The sequence below is a fragment of the Spermophilus citellus genome (genome assembly GCF_964194105.1).
Source record: "Spermophilus citellus genome assembly, chromosome: 1".
Classification (NCBI taxonomy): domain Eukaryota; kingdom Metazoa; phylum Chordata; class Mammalia; order Rodentia; family Sciuridae; genus Spermophilus; species Spermophilus citellus.
Genome location: NC_138182.1, coordinates 208,025,165 through 208,043,009, shown reverse-complemented (window position 1 = coordinate 208,043,009; position 17,845 = coordinate 208,025,165). Strand labels below are relative to the sequence as shown.

Below are 17,845 nucleotides of genomic sequence, written 5' to 3'. Positions count from 1 at the left end.
TTCTGTTCTTAGTTGTTCTCTTTATATCAAAGCAGACATTTGGCATTTGTTTTTTAGGGCTTGGCTAGCTTCACTTAGCATAATCTGCTCTAATGCCATCCATTTCCCTGCAAATTCTATGATTTTGTCATTTCTTAGTGCTGCATAATATTCCATTGTGTATAGATGCCACATTTTTTTTTATCCATTCATCTATTGAAGGGCATCTAGGTTGGTTCCACAGTCTAGCTATTGTGAATTGTGCCGCTATAATCATTGATGCAGCCGTATCCCTATAGTGCGCTCTTTTAAGGTCCTCAGGGAATAGTCCGAGAAGTGCAATAGCTGGGTCAAATGGTGGTTCCATTCCCAGCTTTCCCAGGAATCTCCATACTGCTTTCCAAATTGGCCTCACCATTTTGCAGCCCCACCAGCAGTGTACAAGTGTACCTTTTTCCCCACATCCCCGCCAACACTTGTTGTTGTTTGACTTCATAATGGCTGCCAATCTTACTGGAGTGAGATGGTATCTTAGGGTGGTTTTGATTTGCATTTCTCTGATTGCTAGAGATGGTGAGCATTTTTTCATGAACTTGTTGATTGATTGTATGTCCTCCTCTGAGAAGTGTCTGTTGAGGTCCTTGGCCCATTTGTTAATTGGGTTATTTGTTATTGTTTAATTTTTTGAGTTCTTTGTACATTCTGGATATTAGGGCTCTATCGGAGGTGTGGGGGGTAAAGATTTGTTCCCAGGATGTAGGCTCTCTATTTACCTCTTTTATTGTTTCTCTTGCTGAGAAAAAACTTTTTAGTTTAAGTAAGTCCCATTTGTTTATTCTGGTTGTTAACTCTTGGGCTATGGGTGTCCTATTAAGGAATTTGGAGCCCGACCCCACAATTTGTAGATCGTAGCCAACTTTTTCTTCTATCAGACACAGTGTCTCTGATTTGATATCTAGCTCCCTGATCCATTTTGAGTTAATTTTTGTGGATGGCGAGAGAAAGGGATTCAATTTCATTTTGTTGCATATGGATTTCCAATTTTCCCAGCACCATTTGTTGAAGATGCTATCCTTCCTCCATTGCATGCTTTTAGCCCCTTTATCAAATATAAGATAGTTGTAACTTTGTGGATTAGTCTCTGTGTCTTCTATTCTGTACCATTGGTCCACCCGCCTGTTTTGGTACCAGTACCATGCTGTTTTTGTTACTATTGCTTTGTAGTACAGTTTGACCTCTGGTATCGCTATACCTCCAGATTCACACTTCCTGCTTAGAATTGCTTTTGCTATTCTGGGTCTTTTGTTTTTCCATATGAATTTCATGATTGCTTTGTCTATTTCTACAAGAAATGCCGTTGGTATTTTGATTGGCATCGCATTAAACCTATAGAGAACTTTGGGTAATATCGCCATTTTGATGATGTTAGTTCTGCCTATCCATGAACAGGGTACATTTTTCCATCTTCTGAGATCTTCTTCTATCTCTCTCTTTAGGGTTCTGTAGTTTTCATTGTATAAATCTTTCACCTCTTTTGTTAGGTTGATACCCAAGTATCTTATTTTCTTTGAGGATATTGTGAATGGAGTGGTTTTCCTTATTTCCATTTCAGAAGTTTTGTTGCTGATATATAGGAATGCCTTTGATTTATGCGTGTTGATTTTATAACCTGCCACTTTGCTGAATTCATTTATTAACTCTAGCAGCTTCTTTGTAGACTCTTTTGGGTCTGTTAAGTATATTATCATGTCATCCGCAAATAGCGATAGTTTAATTTCTTCTTTTCCTATTTTTATGCCTTTAATTTCTTTTGTCTGTCTAATTGCTCTGGCTAGTACTTCGAGAACTAAATTGAATAGAAGTGGTGATAGAGGGCATCCCTGTCTTTTTCCAGATTTTAGAGGGAATGCCTTCAATTTTTCTCCATTCAGAATGATGCTAGCCTGAGGCTTAGCATAGATAGCTTTTACAATGTTGAGGTAAGTTCCTGTTATCCCTAGTTTTTCTAGTGTTTTGAACATAAAGGGATGCTGTACTTTGTCAAATGCTTTTTCTGCATCCATCGAGATGATCATGTGGTTCTTGTCTTTAAGTCTATTGATGTGGTGGATAGCATTTATTGATTTCCGTATATTGAACCATCCTTGCATCCCAGGAATGAATCCTACTTGATCATGGTGCACAAGTTTTCTGATATGTTTTTGTATTCGATTCGCCAATATTTTATTGAGAATTTTTGCATCCAAGTTCATTAGAGATATTGGTCTGTAGTTTTCTTTCTTTGAAGTATCTTTGTCTGGTTTTGGGATCAAAGTGATGTTGGCCTCATAGAATGAATTTGGAAGAGCTCCTTCTTTTTCTATTTCTTGAAATAGCTTGGAAAGTATTGGTATTAATTCTTCTTTGAAAGTTTTGTAGAACTCCGCTGTATACCCATCTGGTCCAGGGCTTTTCTTAGTTGGTAGTCTTTTGATGGCTTCTTCTATTTCTTCTTTTGTTATTGGTCTGTTTAAATTGTGTGTGTCTTCCTGTCTCAATCTGGGCAATTCATATGCCTTAAGAAATTTATCGATATCTTCGTTATCTTCTATTTTATTGGAATATAAGGGTTTCAAAATACTTTCTAATTATCTTCTGTATTTCTGTAGTGTCTGTTGTGATATTGCCTTTTTCATCCCGTATGTTAGTAATTTGAGTTCTCTCTCTTCTTCTTTTCGTTAGCGTGGCTAAGGGCTTGTCTATCTTATTTATTTTTTCAACGAACCAACTTTTAGTTTTATCTATTTTTTCAATGGTTTCTTTTGTTTCAATTTCATTGATTTCTGCTCTAATTTTAATTATTTCTTGTCTTCTACTACATTTGCTGTTGTTTTGCTCTTCCTTTTCTAGATTTTTGAGGTGTTGTGTGAGTTCATTTATTTGTTGGTTTTTTCTTTTTTTGAGGTAAGAACTCCAAAAAATGAATTTTCCTCTTAAAACTGCTTTCATTGTGTCCCATAAATTCCGGTATGTTGTGTCTGTGTTATCATTTGACTCTAAGAATTTTTTCATCTCCTCCTTTATGTCTTCTATAACCCATTGATCATTCAATAACATATTGTTCATTTTCCATGTGATGTAGCATTTTTCCTTCCTTCTTTTATCATTGATTTCCAATTTCATTCCATTATGGTCAGATATGGTGCATGGTATTATCTCCACGCCTTTATATTTACTAAGAGTTGTCTTATGGCATAATATATGGTCTATCTTTGAGTAGGATCCATGTGCTGCTGAGAAGAACGTGTATCCACTTGATGATGGTTGATATATTCTATATATGTCGGTTAAGTCTAGATTATTGATTGTGCTGTTGAGTTTTATAGTTTCTTTATTCAGTTTTTGTCTAGAGGATCTGTCTAATGGCGAGAGCGGTGTGTTGAAGTCACCCATAATTATTGTGTTGTGGTCTATTTGACTCTTGAACTTGAGGAGAGTTTGTTTTATGAACGTTGCAGCTCCATTGTTGGGTGCATACAAATTGATGATTGTTATGTCTTGTTGGTGGATGGTTCCTTTTAACAGTATATAGTGACCTTCTTTGTCCTTCTTGATTAACTTAGGTTTGAAGTTGATTTTATTCGATATGAGTATGGCCACTCCTGCTTGCTTCCGAGGGCCATGTGAGTGGTATGATTTTTCCCAACCTTTTACCTTCAGCCTGTGTATGTCTTTTCCTATCATATGAGTCTCCTGAAGGCAGCATATTGTTGGATTTGTTTTTTTGATCCAGTTTACTAGCCTATGTCTCTTGATTGGTGAGTTTAGGCCATTAACATTTAAGGTTACAATTGAGATATGATTTGTATTTCCAGTCATGCTTCTTTATTTATTTATTTTAGTTTGGTTAGTTTTGCTTTTTGGTTATTTTCCTCCCCCTTTACTGAGATACTTCCTGCTGTTAGTTTTGGGCACTATTTTTCACATCCTCTTCTTGTAGTGTTTTGTTCAAAATGCTTTGCAGAGCTGGTTTTCTTGCTGCAAATTCTTTTAGCTTTTGTTTATCGTGAAAGATTTTAATTTCATTGTCAAATTTGAAGCTCAATTTTGCTGGATATAGTATTCTTGGTTGGAATCCATTATTTTTCAGCGTTTGAAATACGTTATTCCAGGATCTTCTCGCTTTCAAAGTTTGTGATGAGAAATCTGTCGTTAACCTAATTGGTTTACCCCTGAAAGTAATCTGCCTCTTTTCTCTCGTAGCTTTTAATATTCTCTCCTTGTTCTGTACGTTGGCTATCTTCATAATTATATGTCTTGGGGTTGGTCTATTATGGTTTTGAATGTTTGGGGTCCTGTAGGCTTCCAGGATTTGGCAATCCATTCCATCTTTCATCTCTGGGAAGTTTTCTAGAATTATTTCATTTAATATGCTGTCCATTCCTTTGGTTTGAATCTCTGTGCCTTCTTCTATCCCTATGACTCTCAGATTTGGTTTTTTTATGACATCCCATATCTCTTGAATAGATTGCTCGTGGGAATTAAGCATCTTTTCTGTGTTGACTATATTCTTTTCAAGTTGATAAACCTTGTCTTCATTATCTGATGTTCTGACTTCTACTTGATCAAGTCTATTTGTAATATTCTCGTTTGAGTTTTTAATTTGGTTTATAGTTTCCTGTAATTCTAGGATTATTGTTTGATTTTTTTTTTAATATCTCTATCTCCTGGTAGAGCTCGTTCTTTGCCATTTGAATTTGTTTGTTTAATTCATTTTCAAAATATATTTTTATTTCTTGGACTTGCTGTCTCATGTCTTCTCTAATATTCCTTTCCATTCGAGTTAGGTATGCCTTGAGTTCTTTCCCTATACCTGTTTCTGAAGTTTCTATGTCCTCCTGTAGAATTGAGTAGTCTTGCATTGTTTGTAATCCTTTTTTCCCTTGTTTTCTCATGTTGTCCACGTTACTTTCCAGCTCTTTTTGATTGTCGTGTTTCTGCTCTCCTCTATAGATTTGTTTTGTTTCTGTATTACTCTGATGTCTCTCCTTTGTGTTGTTGAAGTATGACTGCTAACGTGGATTCCGCTGGGAAGGAATTCCGACGTTCGAGCTCCAGTGACGACACTACTCTGCTATGGCGGGCCCCAGTCTCCTTGCCGGGGTGCCCTAATGGGGGGGTGTGACTGGACTGTCTCTGTGTGGTTTCAGCTCCCGGTCGTGGCAGGCGGGTAGACTCCAGCCGCCCAGTATCACAGGCCGCGGGCAGGTGATCCGTCACCAACGGGAGGGCGTTCTCCTACCGCCCAGTTACGCGGGCAGTGGGTGAACTGTCGCTGGTGGGCCTGCAGTTTACAGCTGCCCAGTCGCGAGGGCCTTGCCTCTAGGCTCCTGGTTTCTCCTGCTAGCCTTGGTTTCTCCTGCTAGACCAGATTTCCCCTCAGTGATGATTCTCGGCAGTTCAAACTGTACTCTGTGCCTGTTTTGTTGTTGCAATCTGTCGGACAGTGGCGTGGATACTTCAGCTGTCCAAGATGGTGGCCGCTGGTTACCTTAGTGGAGTGTCCTTCGTGGGGGGTGGGGCTGTACCGCTTCCGTCCCCGTCAGCAATCCCGAACTCAGCCCGGGGGTCAGTGCGGGCTTGGGCTTGGCTGGTGGGATACCACCGTGTCGCAGCCACTTAATTCCCTGCTGACTAGTTAACCCCTTCTCTGGGGCGCCACGCCTTCTGTAGCCTCGGGGCAGGCCGCGCGTATCAGACAGCCTGGATCTCCGGGGTCACACCGTTGGCTTTTGGGATCCCCGGCACTCTATGGTTTTGATTTTTTCTGCTTGCCCCTCCCCAGCGCTGGCTAGACAGGTTTTGTTTTGGCCGCTGATGGGAGGGGGGGGGGTTGAGGGTCAGGTGCCTCTAGCTCTCCTTTAGTCTTTATGCAGGCTCACTCTGATAGTCTCTCCCCCTGAAAGTCTAGGAGAGATTTTAAGCGAAATCCCCCTATGTATGGGGGCTGAGCTGGGTGACACACACCTGTTTGTTGTTGCAATCTGTCGGAGAGTGGCGGTGGTTACTTCAGCTGTCCAAGATGGTGGCCGCTGGTTACCTTAGTGGAGTGTCCCTTGTGGGGGGAGGGGCTGTACCGCTTCCGTCCCCGTCAGCAATCCCGAACTCAGCCCGGGGGTCAGTGCGGGCTTGGGCTTGGCTGGTGGGATACCACCGTGTCGCAGCCACTTAATTCCCTGCTGACTAGTTAACCCCTTCTCTGGGGCGCCACGCCTTCTGTAGCCTCGGGGCAGGCCGCGCGTATCAGACAGCCTGGATCTCCGGGGTCACACCGTTGGCTTTTGGGATCCCCGGCACTCTATGGTTTTGATTTTTTCTGCTTGCCCCTCCCCCAGCGCTGGCTAGACAGGTTTTGTTTTGGCCGCTGATGGGAGGGGGGGGTTGGGGGTCAGGTGCCTCTAGCTCTCCTTTAGTCTTTATGCAGGCTCACTCTGATAGTCCCTCCCCCTGAAAGTCTAGGAGAGATTTTAAGCGAAATCCCCCTATGTATGGGGGCTGAGCTGGGTGACACACACCTGTTTGTTGTTGCAATCTGTCGGAGAGTGGCGGTGGTTACTTCAGCTGTCCAAGATGGTGGCCGCTGGTTACCTTAGTGGAGTGTCCCTTGTGGGGGGAGGGGCTGTACCGCTTCCATCCCCGTCAGCAATCCCGAACTCAGCCCGGGGGTCAGTCTAGATTATTTTTTAAAAATTAAATATATTTTTATTGGTTCTTTTTAGTTACACATAACTTTAGGATTGATTTTGATATAATTATCAAAGCATGAAATATAATTTGCTCTCATTCAGTTTTCTTTCCTTTTCCACCCCACTTCCTCTGGTTCCTTTTCTCTATCTACTGATACTTCTGCTATTATAGTTTTTTTTAAATTAGTGTCTTGTAGATATACATGACAATAAAATTCACTGTGGTATATTTATTATGTACATAGGAAAGTTAAGTCAGATTCATTCCACTGTTCTTCCCTAATCCTAGTCCTTCTTCCTCCCCATCAACTCCCTTCACCTATTCTACGGATCTCTCCTTAGACACTTAATTGAAGAGTAACATTGCCAATCACAGGGTTGATTTGAATAGTGCTTACAGGAAGTTAGCTCATACAAGATTCAAACTTCATGAATGCAAATTTCCAAGAAATTAATGGATATAATGATAGTCATTTTATAAATCATCTAGGTCATTGGGAGTATTGAATATAATATTATAAATTATTCAGGAGTGATCCTGATTGCACATGGTTTGTGGCAATGTGCAATCGTGATAATATGCAGTTTGTCTAAAGTATGAATAACTTTCCACAGAAAGAAGGCCAGATGATCCTTCTAGTGTTGGATATATGTGGAAAAGTTCCAGGACTGATAAAGAAATGGCCTTGTGCTTGTCTTAAATATTTCAGAATAAATTAAAAGACAGAGAGAGAACAATGATTCTTGGGTTTATTAGCTAGTGTTTTGAATTCTAAACAACAGATTCCTCTGTTGTTAATTTAAGCAGAAAAGAAATTTATTGTATAATACTGTGTAGTTCACAGGTTCTTTGGGAGACTCAGGATATAGACTTAGAAGACATGACACTACTGATTTTGTGTCATTATGACTTTTGCTCCAGCAAAAAGCCTCCCTGCCACTAATTCTGGACACAGACACCATAACTTCCACTGCTGAGTCCAGACACTGGATGCCAGAATTTTTCCCACTGCTGCTCCCAGATGCTGGGCAGATGCCTCTGTGCTGACCATCAGAGGCATTTCAGGTGGTTATGAACCTGTGTTCTCTTATGAATCCAATTTGCATGTGGGTTTTATTATGGATGAATCTATCATCCTATCTGTGACACAAGCGCCGACTGGCTGAGCAAGTGAGTTTCTGGTTGCTTTGTGGAGGCGTGATTATAAAATTTGAGAGCCCATGAGGTACAACAGGAAAGCTGTTCAAAAGATCCAGATGGCTACAAAAGGTGACAAAGAGTCACTATACAAGAAAGAATAAGGTGTTAAACTCTAAATAATTCTGCATGTAAGGGGTAGGAATTCTATGCTATAATATTATTTTCAGTTATGGGCTTTGCAAGGGTATAGTCCTCATGAACATCAAAGGTTTTCTGTATTATACAACATACATGAACAGTTTACAAAAAATACAAGAATTGTCACCAGATTAATGGTACTTAGAAGGGATTTAGCTGAAACTTGAAAGTTTATTATTTGAAGTAAAACAGATAATACAGTAGTCTGATTGGAATATCCTTAAGTATTACTACCAGAAGTTCTGAAAAATGTATTTGAAACAGTTATGTGCTAGGCACCATGGCACATGCTTGTAATCCCAGGGGCTGGGGGGTCTGAGCAAGAGGATCACAAGTTTTAAGGCACCCTCAGCAATTTAATGAGGCTCTAAGCAACTTAGCAAGACCCTAAATAAAATTTAAAAAGGCGGGAATGGCCTCAGTGATTAAGCTCCTCTGGGTTCAATTTCCAGTACCTCCCTCCTCTAAAAAAATGCCTAATCAAGTAAGATACCAATTTTTATTTTTTTATATTTTTGAGCTTGATACAATAAGGAAGGCAGTTCTCCAGCTAGGGATACCAAAGAGGTCACAGGTTAACATCAAAGAATGAAAAAAATGTATATTTTATATATATATATATATATCTTTATATAATTCATCAAATAATGAAAAGAGGTCACAGGTTAACATCAAAGAATGAAAAAAATGTATATTTTATATATATATATATTACTTTATATAATTCATCAAATAATGAAAAATACATATATTTTAAATATATATATATATATATATATATATATATATATATATATATATATATATACTTTGCATATTTTCATTCTTTGGTGTTAACCTATTATATATATGACAAATTATATACATGAAAATATAGTATATCTATAATCTGTTATATATATTTAATAAAGGTACGTGATATTTTGACATTCTTTCACCTTCCTGAGTAAACTAAGCTACATTACTTAGACAAAAGAACTGGCTTTTACTTCTTTTGAGCCCCTTCTGATTAGAACTGCTTCACAACTCTCTTGTCCATGGGTTCTAGTAGGAAGAGCTAGTTAAATAGAAAGAGTAATAGAAAATTTGGTAGCAAAAATGCTATTGATTTCTTAAATTATTTGAAGCTCAATGAAATTCTACTGTTTAGAAAAGATGCTTTAATAATGTTCCTTTCAGCTGAATATTGCAAGATCTAAACTTTTCTACTGCAGAACTTTTCAGAAATTATACTAAAATTGAGGGAATATGCTATTATAATACTTTTTATTTCCCAATATTTGCCCTATAGAAATAAGTGTTGGTCACATATATGAAGCATAGTTTTGTGGTTAAGCAAATTTTTGATTATTATTATGATTATTGTGGAGAAAGTATAATTACACTTAATTTTTTAAAAAAACTACTCTGCATTTTACCAACAGGGTAAATTTCACTGAAGCACCAACAAATTGTCCTAAAGATAAGTTCCAAACTACCACCAACTTTCTATTTAGGGAGAGAAGAACGTAATTCAGTGTTAAGCCTCTGTCTCTTTAAAACAAAATGTGAGGTGGTGAGCTACGTGGCACTTTTGATTATATATTGAAACCACACTAAGTCCCTGAAATCCAAGGGAATATTGGGCTCTGGTCCTTTGTGCAGAATGCTCACATGAATGCTTACAGGAACCAATCCAGAAGCAAATTGCTGCTGATAGTAACTGACAGCATGAATTACTGTACTGCACTCTCAGAGACGCTGCCAGGATCAACCAGTGTGATCTCACTTTTGCTCATATGGCAAGCTGAATTTGTGCGTGAACTAGAACAAGCTTCCCAAGTTCAGGGAATGGCAAGGTCTCAGCAATTGTTTGAAAATAGCCAACATCTTTGAAATGAATCACTGGCATCTCAGCTCATACTTATAAAACTAGGTTTTCTTTGATTAGTTTTTGATCCTAAGCATGTAAAGTCTTTTGCTAATGCAAAAGGAGAAACTGACTCATCAGCTCTTTGTCATATGAAACCAGAAACTCAGTGAATGCTTAGGATAGCATCAGTTTCTCCTCAGCAAGCTGACTTCCTTCTGGGCCCATCACTTGTTATGGTCTATTTGAAGACTTTCTGCTGCTGGTAATTGCATGATGATTCACAGTGACTTTCAGAAATCTTCCTTTAATTTGGAATAAACAGAAATATCAATGGAAGAACCATTTTCTTCATTAGAAATGCTCAATTTAGTTAAAATATATATGATGGAAGATGCTTTAAATATAAGTTTAATATTTGTGCATACCAATATAGCCAAGATTGCTAAGATATAACTCAAATATGAGAAGAGCTCACCCCAAATATATATGCCTGGAAAGAAAAATAGGAACTGGAAACATTTGTCCAAAGGATGAAATCATAGATCCAATATCTACAACCAAAGATCAGTTTTGAGATTTCTTCCATTATTTCAATCCATTTGAAAATTTACCTAAATAGTACCAAAATTACAGAAGAAAACTCTGCATAATTTAATGCCTTTACCTATTACTAGCAATGGGAAAACACAGACCTTGTGAGATCTTCAAGTATTCTTGGCAGGTAAACAGTCTTCTGGGTCATTTTTTAAAAAAATGTTTTAAATTTTTTTTTTTTTATTTTTACACAAATGGAGTACAGCTTTTGATTTCTCTGGTTGTACTATCTTCTATCTACTATTTTCTCTGGTTGTACTATCTTGTATTACTCTGGTTTCACTATCTTCTCCGCACCCACAATCCCTCCCCACCCCACATTCCCCTTTGCCCAATCCAAAGTTTCTTCATTCTTCCCTTGTCCCTTCCCATTATGAAGCAGCATCCACTTATCAGAGAAAACATTCAGCCTTTGTTTTTTTTTGGGGGGGGGATTTCCATACTTTGCTTAGCATGAAATTCTCCAGCTCCATCCATTTACCTGCAAATGCCATAATTTCATTCTTCTTTAAGGCTGAATAATATTCCATTGTGTATATATACCACAGTTTCTTTATCTGTTCTTCTATTGAAGGGGCATCTTGGTTGGTTCCACAGTTTAGCTATTGTGAATTGAGTTGATAACAGCTGAGGGGGCTGCATCACTGTAGTATGCAGATTTTAACTCATTCTGGGTCATTTTTTAAGGCATTGATTTTTAATTATTACATCTACATATGTTTTCTGTTAAAAGAACAAAATATTTAACACAATTGATATTCATTTCTTTTAAAATTTATTTTAGAGAGTTCTTACTTCTCCTGAAGCAATGGTCCCTTTTAAAAAGGGTACCTATTAACATAGAGGGGAGGGAGCTTCTTCTTCCAGTCTGAGTTTTGCTTTCTCTAGAAGAGGTAATGGACTTCAGCCCTTTCAGGCATTTTTTTTTTCTAGTTTGCACTGCTCTAATGGTAGCCATGAGAAAACAAGGAAAGATGGACAAGCTTTGTTTGGCAGGGGGAGCCTGGGCTGATTAAGGACAATCTGAAGAGAAGGTTTTCAGATTGGAGAGCCCTCCCTGTCCAGGAAATGTCAGCGCTGGACATAGATAACCACCGTGTGGTAACATAGGGTAACTCCATGTGGTCACAGGTGCACAGAGGAACAAGCAGTACCTCTCATTTTGGATGTTCCACAAACCTGTTCTATTCAACAGATCTAAAACTCAACTGATTACTTCCTGAAACTCCTCCTGTGTTTGTGATCTTATATTAACTCCACCTTCCATCCTGGCAGGAAAACAGAGAAACCTGGGGTTCCCTCTTGACTCTATTATGTCCCTTGTGGCTCTGTCCTGTAGAAATTAAGCACCAATTAAAGTTTAACTTAATCTCTCTCAAATTCTGTTCCATGTTGTTCATTTTCATACTAAGTTTACATGTCATCTCCTTTACAAATAAGCCTTCTAACTTACCAGTATTATTTGCTCTAGTCTGATCTTCCTTCCCTCTCTCCCTCCCTCCCTTCCTTCCTTCCTTCCTTCATCCCTCCCTCCCTCCCTCCCTCTTTCCCTCCCTCCCTCCCTCCCTCCCTTCCTTCCTTCCTTCCTTCCTTCCTTCCTTCCTTCCTTCATCCCTCCCTCCCTCCCTCCCTCTTTCCCTTCCTTCCTTCCTTCCTTCCTTCCTTCCTTCCTTCCTTCCTTCCTTCCTTCCTCCCTCCCTCCCTCCCTCCCTCCTTCCCCCTCCCTCTTTCCTTCCTTCTTTCCTTTCCTCCTTCCTTCCTTTCTTTCTTTCTTGGGAGTTGAACTCCCAGGGCACTGTACCACTGAACTATACCCCCAACCCCTTTTTATTTTGAGCAGGGTCATACTAGGTTTCCAGGGCTGACCTCTCTTGCCTCAGCCTCTCGAGTTGCTAGGATTACAGGCATGCACAACTATGATGAGTTTGAGCTCTATACTTTCTAAAATACACATCTGATAATCCATGCTTTTGTTTAAAAGACTCCCCATTGCCTTCAAGGAAAAAAACAAAATAAAACTAAGCTCCCTTGAAGGGAATATTGACCTTTCAATCTCTCTCACCTGCCTCTCCATAGGCTCTATTTTGGATGCCCTCTCCTTCCCCCTTTTCTATCAGATAATTCCTACTTGTCTTTCACATTTTGATCTAGTTATTATCTTCTCCTGGAAGGCTTCCCCTGACCCTACTTCTGGCCTCATCACAAAATGTTCCTGAAGGATCTCATTGTGATCACTGTGCTAGTACATTGTGCGCCTTGAAGGTAAGTTAAGTGTTTTTATTTTCCTAATGCATCAGTCAGCACAGTGCTTGGCACATTGTAAGTAAATGAATACCTGCATTTAGGGAATTAATCAGAGAAAGCCACACAACGAAGGTGGAGTTGAGCTGACTCACACTTGAGGGAGTGATCGGCAAGATAGAGAAGGGTATTTAAGGCAGAAAGAATAACACAACACATATGGAAGCATGAGAGGGTTTGCCTTGTTCAGAGAACTACAGGTGGCTTAGAACTGTGACATCACAAAGGGTACGGTACAGGATCCTGTGGCAAGCTGTGTTCAGGAGTTCCATATTAGAATCTGCAACTAGTTTCTCTCAAAGACTAGAAAAGCTTCTGGAGGCTGTAGGTGTACTTAAGAATGAAGAAATGTCCAAACATAATTTCACAATGTGTGATATTCTCATATACTTACAAATTAGCTCCTGACACAAAATTTACAATGCAGTATAATTTGTTAATTATGAAAAATTATACAAGAATATTTGTTCATAGTGGACCATAAGACTTGCAGTCAGGCAGAGGGGTGAACATTTGAAGATGTGAGATGAATGTCTTTTTAAAATATCATCAGCATATTCCAGGACCTTGAAAGTAACATCAGGTTTAGCATTAAGAGTGGGAGAGGGATCAGGAGCATGGGAGGAATAGATGAACTCTAGATAGGGCAGAGGGGTTGGAAGGGAAAGGAGAGGGTGTGGCGTAATTAATGATGGTGGAATGTAATGATCATTATTATCCAAAGTACAGGAATAAAGACACAAATTGGTGTGAATATACCATGTATACAACCAGAGATATGAAAAATTGTGCTGTATATATGTAATAAGAATTGTGATGCATTCTGCTGTCATATATAAATTTTAAAAAAAGAAAAATAAGAATATGAGCTAGGAACCAAATGGCTCTTCATACTCTTCATCTCCTTGTTTTCTTCTCACAGGTCCTATCTATGAAATCCTTCTGGAGGGATGTTGTGCTGAGGTACTTACTCCCATGAGCTTTTTTTTTTTTTCTTTTCTTATTTTCATTTTTTCCTTTTAACTGCTTGAAAATGTCTTTTAACTTCAAAGAAATTCAATATAAAAATGAGAAAAGGGAAAACTTGAAAAATGGAATAGAAAGGGAATGATGCTTTGAAAAGTTTAGAAAAACAATTAAATGAAATATGATATGTCAAGAGTTTTATAATGTTTTGAATAACCAATAAAAAAGAAAAACAATTAAAATTGGTAAAGAATGCTTAAGAAGTAAAGAAAACCACATGCACAATTTTAGGTAAAATAGGTCATTAGTGTAATGGAAATAATTAACTAAATTGTCTAAATGTGATTTTTTTATTTTCCATGCAAACAGAATATTCAGGAACAAGTAAGCTTGGAGCAAGTTAGTGAGCAAACAGACTTCCTGACCTTGCCAGAAGGTTCAATTATTTTTTTTTTTTCTCCAGTCTGTTGGAAAAGTTCAAACTGCATTTAGAACCAAGCCCCAAAGAAAATCATCAATTTATTCAAGATAATTTTTCTATATACTGGTTCATAATACAAAGTTATTATTGAATATTTTTTTTAAAAAAACCATATTCCACACATTTTCTCTTTTTTTCCACCAGATAAGAAGGCATGGGTGTTTCTGATAATATTCACAACAGAAAATTTACTTATATTTATAAAATATTTAATCTGCTATTTCTCTATTCCCTGATAGAGTCCTTTGAAATCCTCATTTGAATAAAAATTTTTATATTATTTTAGTTCCTTATTCACTTTTGATAGAAGAATACAAAATTTATGTATCAGGATTTTTCTCCCCCTAGAGTCAGTGCAAAAACTTTGCTTCCCAGGGTGTGGCCAGGTCCTGGTGAGTTTCCAGAGCCTGTGCATCAAGGCCTGCCTTTGTCCTTGCTCCTTCTGGGCCTCCTTCCTGGGGCTGCCGTCACTTTCTGATGTGGGACTTGGAATACAGGGTGGCCAAAGGTCTCGAAGAGCCACGATTAAGTGTCCAAGGAGGCTAGCAAGACTTACAAACACTGTTTGCCACTTTTTTTTCCTCTTTGCCACATAACTGTGACTCAGGTCTTTGTTTTTGAGAAAAACAAAACTGAAGTGCAGGTAGATGGTTCATCATAGTCAGTGATTCAGCGGTAGAAATCAATTTAGGAAGAACACGACTTCCTTAACTCTTTCACCTGTGTTTTTATTTTTCCCAATATTTGGTTTATGGTTATATGTTCATTAGGGGAACAAGAGTAAATGTCATTTTAGATGTTATGTGTACTTTATGTACAAATAACTGAAAAATTGGCCAAACTCTCTAATTTTTCATTTGTAGTTAGTTGCAGCTATCAAAATAGACATTAGAGGTTATTATAACAGTGATTTTGCTGTTATATAAACGAATTAAGGAACATTAGAAGTGGAAGTTTTATTTGTTACTTTTTAAAGAATTGGAAAGCCTTAGTGGTCAGTGTTTTCAAAACACAGCATTTAAAATTTTTTAATAAAATTAAAGAGGAAGATAGCAAGGGTTATGTTAACTTCTTGTTTATAGGTTTAATGTTTAAATAAAGTTCTCATAATTTAAACAAAGTCTTTCACATTTAGGAGCCATCTTCAATGAGGTTCTTAATATTAAAATCTTTGTAAATATCTCTGCTTTCTTGTTCTGATGGCTATTTTCATGTTTTATGCCTTTAAAAACAGCCCTTGGGGTTAGAAGTACCTTTCAGATTTTCTAGTGATGTCTCCTAGTTAGCCTGTTGTGCTCCGAGCACTGTTGAGAAGGCTTCTGGTGATTCGAACTGGAGCCTTTTAGCTGGTGGATTTGGAAGTAAGGTCTGGAGTAAGATGTGAGTTCCACCTTTAGAACCCACCCAGGAGTTGGAATAAAGAAGGGAGAGGATGAAACATTCTATAGGGAACATGCTTTTACTGTTCCCTAGAATATAACTGCAGGGTGAGTATAAAGGAAGGCATTTAGTCATGGAGCATGATTTGGAAAAAGATGGGTTGAATTTTAAAACAAATCTAGGTAAAGTTTATGCTCATCCAAATAATGATAAGTGTCACATTTATCATATAAATTTTGGATATTACATGTGGTATGCAAAGGTTAATGCAGAATTCCAATACAACACAGATTAATTCATTTATTTGTTCCATGATTTATTGAGTATGTTCTACAAGCCAGATGCTATGACAGACACTGAGGAATTTTTAAGTATATGCAATACTATCTCTGATATAGTCTAATTTAAAAATATAATGTCTGTGTATGTACAATATTAAGTAAAAGCAAGAAAAACTATTTAAACAATTATTCCATAATTTAAATAAAGTATTAATCAAAAAAGCTTAGTTGATATTTTTTGGCCAGTAGGAAAGAAAGATTTTCAGAAAAAGAGATCCCTTAATAGATATTTGGAATTTGTTTCAGAAACTGAAAATTCTAGACCTATTGTCAATAACAATTTACTTTTAAACTTTACTTTTATTATTATTATTGTTATTGTATCCAGAATAAAGAGCTTCTGGACTAGCATTGATGCATTGAAAATTTGGCTGCCCTCCTGGCTCTGCTTTTCGTGGTTGTGCAACCTTAGGAAGTTACATTTATCCTCTTTTGGCCTTGTTTCTTCATCTGTAAAATGATAGGATTATATTGAAAAAATAGTTACGGTCCCTTCCAATTTTAACATTCTCTGGTTCTTTAATCTTTTGGATTTGAGGGTAGGATGTAGACACATGGACACGAACATATGTTGAAATATATTATTAAAAATACAAACAACCCAGAATTTTGGATTTAGTTGGAGTTATGAATGAGTTCTGGTTTGCTTATACCACAATACAGACTTCTGTGCTCTACTCAATTTATATCTTACCAACTCATCTTTTCCAAGGATAAATGCATATGTATGGGTTAGTGAGGCCTTTATGATAAACATAGCATTTAATCACAGAAATTTAGGGCCATCCCAAACCATAGATAATGACACTGTCCTTGGCCAGGGCAGGTGCAGCTCAGATAATATCGCTCAGATTAAGTGCAACTGCATCAGCACTAGCCTGCAGGCATCCTGCTGACGCAAAGCCTGGGATCCCAACTCCCTTCTGACACTTCCCCTCTTAGTCTTTCCAGAATCCCTCCCTAAATTGGAAGCACTCTCTTCTTTATGCTCCAATTCCCCTGTGTTCATTCTGGGATTAAAATTTACCGTGTACAACTCTCTCTTGCTGGGTGATGTGTAAGCTTCTTGGGAGAAAGGATTGTGTCTTGTTTATGTTTGTGTTTGCCATAGTGCCTCCCATAGGGTAGGTGTGCAGAAATTTTTGTTCAAGTAGATAGTTCAGTCAGTATCTGAAACTACTTAACTTAAAAATAACTATAAAAGTGTCAGCATATTCCTCCTCAAGTTCCAGTGCAAGGTTAGAGACACCAGAGAACACTGAAAACTGAGTTTTGTGGTGGCAGAATGGTTTCTCATGGTGGGGGGGGGGGGGTGGCAGTAATAAACTGTGGGAATCTAGGCAGTTCACTCAACCTGAAAGCAGATTTTTGCCTGGGATTCTCTGAAGGGACTCCAAATGTCTTTGTAATTACTCAAGGAATGGCATTCTCCTCCATTGGTCAGTGAGCCATTCTCCCACCTGAGGCTGTCCATGTTCTCCCACAGAGCCTGGTTGTGCATTATGCTATGCCTTGATACCATTCGTGACTTGCTGTCTATATAGGCCTACGTCTTTATGTAGAGGTGCTAGCCTGAGGAAAGAGTGAGATACCAAATTAAAAGAAAAAAAAAAAAAAAGATTTACTAGTAACATAGACTCCTGGCCATTTTTGTCGATCTCATTTTCTCGGAATCACTTTTAACTCTATTTTTTCTATAAATCTGGTAATATGTTTATATTGTTATTTCTTGACTAATCTATTTTAAGTATCACCAATGATTTTCTGCTCTGTTTATGGTGGATTTAACTTACTGAAACATTACTCAGCTTTTTATTCATTCATATCCCCAGTGTCTGATGTTAATTTTCTGCTTGCTGTTGTAATTTTTCTGTGTCTGTGATAAGA

At 38.0% G+C, this 17,845-nt stretch overlaps 1 protein-coding gene across 9 annotated transcripts in view; it reads left to right on the top strand.

Annotated features, from left to right (window-relative positions):
* Positions 1-17,845, top strand: part of LOC308648339 (uncharacterized protein) — a 568,826-nt gene that overhangs the window by 194,926 nt on the left and 356,055 nt on the right. For 8 of the 9 annotated variants that reach the window (XR_014021795.1, XR_014021797.1, XM_081292963.1 and 5 more), the window contains 2 exons: positions 12,641-12,751; positions 13,713-13,753. Coding sequence is in view for 6 of the 9 variants with exons in the window: in XM_081292963.1 (XP_081149089.1) it covers positions 12,641-12,751; positions 13,713-13,753 (152 nt within the window). In the remaining 3 variants the exon portion in view is untranslated. The remainder of the gene's footprint in view (positions 1-12,640; positions 12,752-13,712; positions 13,754-17,845) is intronic. The other variant, XR_014021796.1, reaches the window with a different exon arrangement.